Raw genomic sequence first — 4,978 nt, forward strand, 5'->3', positions numbered from 1 at the left:
CCCCCTCTCATCCTTCTAAACTCCAGTGAATACAAGCCCCAGTCTTTCCAATCTTTCCTCGTGCGACAGTCCCGCCATCCCGGGGATTAACCTGGTGAACCTACGCTGCACTGCCTCAATAGCAAGGACGTCCTTCCTCAAATTGCAACTCTCTGGGTGGAAAAGTTTTTCTCACCTCAGTTTTAAATGGCCCACCCCTTATTCCTAAACTGTGGCCCCTTGTTCTGGACTCCCCCAACATTGAGGAACATGTTTCCTGCCTCTAACGCGTCCAATCCCTTAATAATCTTATATGTTTCAAAAAGATCCCCTCTCATCCTTTTAAATTCCAGTGTATACAAGCCTAGCCGCTCCAGTCTTTCCTCATACGACAGTCCCGCCATCCCGGGGATTAACCTGGTGAACCTACGCTGCACTGCCTCAATATGTCCTTCCTCAAATTTGGAGACCAAAACTGCACACAGTACTCCAGGTGCGGTCTCACTAGGGCCCTGTACAATTGCAGAAGGACCTCTTTGCTCCTGTACTCAAATCCTCTCGTTACAAAGGCCAACATGCCATTGGCTTTCTTCACTGCCTGCTGTACCTGCATGCTTCCTTTCAGTGAATGATGCACTAGGACACCCAGGTCTCGTTGTACTTCCCCATTTCCTAACTTGACACCATTCAGATAATAACCTGCCTTCCTGTTCTTACCACCAAAGTGGATAACCTCAAGCTAGATGCGGGAAAAATTTCCGAATGTTGCAGTTGTGGTCTCCAAATTTGAGGAAGGGCGTCCTTGCTATTGAGGCAGTGCAGCGTAGGTTCACCAGGTTAATCCCCGGGATGGCGGGACTGTCGTACGAGGAAAGATTGGAAAGACTGGGGGCTTGTATTCACTGGAGTTTAGAAGGATGAGAGGGGGGTCTTACAGAGAGACGTATAAAATTATAAAAAGGACTGGACATGCTGGATGCAGGAAAGATGTTCCCAATGTTGGGGGAGTCCAGAACCGGGGGCCACACACACACAGTCTAAGAATGGCGGGACTGTCGTATGTTGAAAGGCTGGAGCGATTGGGCTTGTATACACTGGAATTTAGAAGGATGAGGGGGGATCTTATTGAAACATATAAGATAATTAGGGGATTGGACACATTAGAGGCAAGAAACATGTTCCCAAAGTTGGGGGAGTCCAGAACAAGGGGCCACAGTTTAAGAATAAGGGGTAGACCATTTAGAACGGAGATGAGGAAGAACTTTTTCAGTCAGAGAGTGGTGAAGGTGTGGAATTCTCTGCCTCAGAAGGCAGTGGAGGCCAATTCGTTGGATGCTTTCAAGAGAGAGCTGGATAGAGCTCTTAAGGATAGCGGAGTGAGGGGGTATGGGGAGAAGGCAGGAACGGGGTACTGATTGAGAATGATCAGCCATGATCGCATTGGATGGCGGTGCGTACAGGCTCGAAGGGCTGAATGGCCTCCTCCTGCACCTATTGTCTATTGTCTATTGTGTGAATCTGTGGAATTCCACTAGCCCCTAGAGCTCTATCTAACTCTCTCTTAAATTCATCCAGTGAATTGGCCTCCGATTAAATTCATCCAGTGAATGTGTGGGATTCTCTGCCACAGAGGGCAGTGGAAGCCAATTCACTGGATGGGTTTAAGAGAGAGTTAGATAGAGCTCTAGGGGCTAGTGGGATCAAGGGATATGGGGAGAAGGCAGGCACGGGTTACTGATTGTGGACGGTCAGCCGCGGTCATGATGAATGGCGGCGTCTACTGTCTCTCTCCCTGCAGGTGTGGTGGCCGATCCTTGGGAGGTGAGGGCGCCGAGGAATGTAATGGCCGCCGTGGGAACCTGCGTAAGGATTCCCTGCTACTTCTCCCGTCCCTTCGGGTCTCAGCTGAAAACCGTGCAGTGGCTGAAGGGCGACCAGACGCAGGGCACCCTCGTTGTCAGCTCCGATCAAGACGCTGACCCGCTCCGCCGTCCGAGTGCGGAGATCCCAAAACAATGGCAGAGAGACAAGGACTGCACCCTGACAATCGACAGCCTGACCAAGCGGGATGAGGGATGGTACTACTTCCGAATGGAGAACAATCAGGGAGAGATATATTCCGGGCCGGACGGGGTTCTGCTGAACGTATCCGGTAAGACGTTCGCACAAAGTGCTGGAGTAACTCAGCGGGTCGGGCAGCATCTCTGTGGAGAACGTGGACAGGTACAAAGTGCTAGAGTAACTCAGCGGGTCGGGCAGCATCTCTGTGGAGAATGTGGACAGGTACAAAGTGCTGGAGTAACTCAGCGGGTCAGGCAGCATCTCTGGAGAAACAGATTTGGTGTTGACAACATCTTTCCTGTAACGCGGTGCCCAAAACTGAACACAATATTCTAAATGCGGTCTCACCAACGTCTTGTACAACTAAAACGTGACCTCCCAACTTCTACGCTCAATACTCTGACTGATGTTGGCCAATGTGCCAAAAGCCTTCTTGACCGCCCTATCTACCTCTGAAATCACTTTCAGGGACTGTGTACCTGCGCTCCTAGATCCCTCTGCTCTATAACACTACCCAGTGTCCTACCATTCACCCACCTGGCCAATCGATCCAGATCCTGCTACAATCTTTCACAACCATCCTGACTATCTGCAAAACCACCTACATTTGTGATATTTTCATCTTGATATTCGTGAGTGATTCCCAATGTCCCTCTCCCTGCGTCTGACCCACACCAGAATTATTCACCGGAGTTTAGAAGGATGAGAGGGGGATCTTATTGAAACGTATAAAATTATAAAAGGACTGGACAAGCTAGATGCAGGAAACATGTTCCCAATGTTGGGGGAGGCCATTCGGCCCTTCGAGCCTGTACGCACCGCCATTCACTGTGATCGCGGCTGATCGTCCGCAATCAGTAACCCGTGCCTGCCTTCTCCCCATATCCCTTGATTCCACTAGCCCCTAGAGATCTATCTAACTCTCTCTTAAGTCCATCCAGTGAATCGGCCTCCTCTGCCCTCTGTGGCAGAGAATCCCACAAATTCACATCTGTCTGGGTGGGAAAAGTTTTCTTCGCACCTCAGTTTAAACGGCCTCCCCTTTATTCTTAGACTGTGTGTGTGTGGCCCCTGGTTCTGGACTCCCCCAACATTGGGAACATGTTCCCTGCATCTAGCTTGTCCAGTCCTTTTATAATTGTATACGTTTCTAAAGATCCCCCTCTCATCCTCCAGTGAATCTATTATATTGCTAAAACACTCATCTTGTCTGTCTGTTTGTTTGTTTGTCCATTAGTTTGTTTGTACGTACCCGAAATACAGCCAAAACGGCAACAATTTTAGGCCCACCTTACCGACACTGGCCATGGTTGTTACAGTTATTCACTTTTCAAACTTTAAAAAAATCACTTTTCAAACTTTAAAAAATCACTTTTTAAACTTTAATGAATCCCTTTTCCACTTCCCCTGGCTGCCAGTCATTTAAAGTTAGCATGCGGTCACTTAAAGTTAGCACAAAGGGGAGGCCGTTTAAAACTGAGGTGAGAAGTAACATTTTCACCCAGAGAATTTGTTGTGAATGTGTGGGATTCTCTGCCACAGAGGGCAGTGGAGGCCGATTCACTGGGTGGATTTAAGAGAGAGTTAGATAGAGCTCTAGGGGCTAGTGGAATCAAGGGATATGGGGAGAAGGCAGGCACGGGTTACTGATTGTGGACGATCAGCCGTGATCACAATGAATGGCGGTGCGTACAGGCTCGAAGGGCCGAATGGCCTCCTCCTGCACCTATTTTTTATGTTTCTATGTTCCCATGTTTGCCCCACCATTTTTGACATCAAATAGTCTGCTCGTAATGTGTTGAAGGCTGATGGAAAATCTAGAAAAGAGGGCTCTTGCTGGGGTGTGAGGTTTGTCCAAATGTTTATAGATGATATGGATCAGAGTGGAAACAGGGTATTACATATGGGTTGGGGTAGGGTGGGAGCAAAGATACTAGAGGAGCAAGATGGACCACTCGACCCTAAAAACCCAAAGGTACTAGAGGAGCAAGATAGACCACTCGACCCTAAAAACCCAAAGGTACTAGAGGAGCAAGATAGACCACTCGACCCTAAAAACCCAAAGGTACTAGAGGAGCAAGATAGACCACTCGACCTTAAAAACCAAAGATACTAGAGGAGCAAGATAGACCACTCGACCCTAAAAACCCAAAGGTACTAGAGGAGCAAGATAGACCACTCGACCCCAAAAACCCAAAGGTACTAGAGGAGCAAGATAGACCACTCGACCATTCAGAACGGAGATGAGGAAAAACTTTTTCAGTCAGAGAGTTGTAAATCTTTGGAATTCTCTGCCTCAGAAGGCAGTGGAGGCCAATTCTCTGAATGCATTCAAGAGAGAGAGCTAGATAGAGCTCTTCAGGATAGCGAGTCAGGGGGTATGGGGAGAAGGCAGAACGGGGTACTGATTGAGAATGATCAGCCATGATCACATTGAATGGTGGTGCTGGCTCGAAGGGCCGAATGGCCTCCTCCTGCACCTATTGTCTATTGTCTATTGTCTATTGACTAGTATGTTGAAAGACTGGAGCGACTAGGCTTGTATACACTGGAATTTAGAAGGATGAGAGGGGATCTTATCGAAACATATAAGATTATTAAGGGGTTGGACACGTTAGAGGCAGGAAACAATGTTGGGGGAGTCCAGAACCAGGGGCCACTGTTTAAGAATAAGGGGTAAGCCATTCAGAACAGAGATGAGGAAAAACATTTTCAGTCAGAGAGTTGTAAATCTTTGGAATTCTCTGCCTCAGAAGGCAGTGGAGGCCAATTCTCTGAATGCATTCAAGAGAGAGCTAGATAGAGCTCTTCAGGATAGTGGAGTCAGGAGTATGGGGAGAGGGCAGGAACGGGTACTGATTGAGGGTGATCAGCCATGATCACAGTGAATGGCGGTGCGTACTGGCTCGAAGGGCCGAATGGCCTCCTCCTGCATCTG

General features: G+C 48.4%; 1 protein-coding gene across 1 annotated transcript in view; it reads left to right on the forward strand.

Annotated features, from left to right (window-relative positions):
- LOC144612191 (B-cell receptor CD22-like) overlaps positions 1-4,978 on the forward strand; it is an 88,076-nt gene that overhangs the window by 10,983 nt on the left and 72,115 nt on the right. Inside the window, exon 3 of the mRNA XM_078431749.1 lies at positions 1,778-2,131. Within this exon, the coding sequence (XP_078287875.1) occupies positions 1,778-2,131 (354 nt within the window). The remainder of the gene's footprint in view (positions 1-1,777; positions 2,132-4,978) is intronic.

Source organism: Rhinoraja longicauda, chromosome 43 (genome assembly GCF_053455715.1).
Source record: "Rhinoraja longicauda isolate Sanriku21f chromosome 43, sRhiLon1.1, whole genome shotgun sequence".
In the NCBI taxonomy this organism is placed as follows: domain Eukaryota; kingdom Metazoa; phylum Chordata; class Chondrichthyes; order Rajiformes; family Arhynchobatidae; genus Rhinoraja; species Rhinoraja longicauda.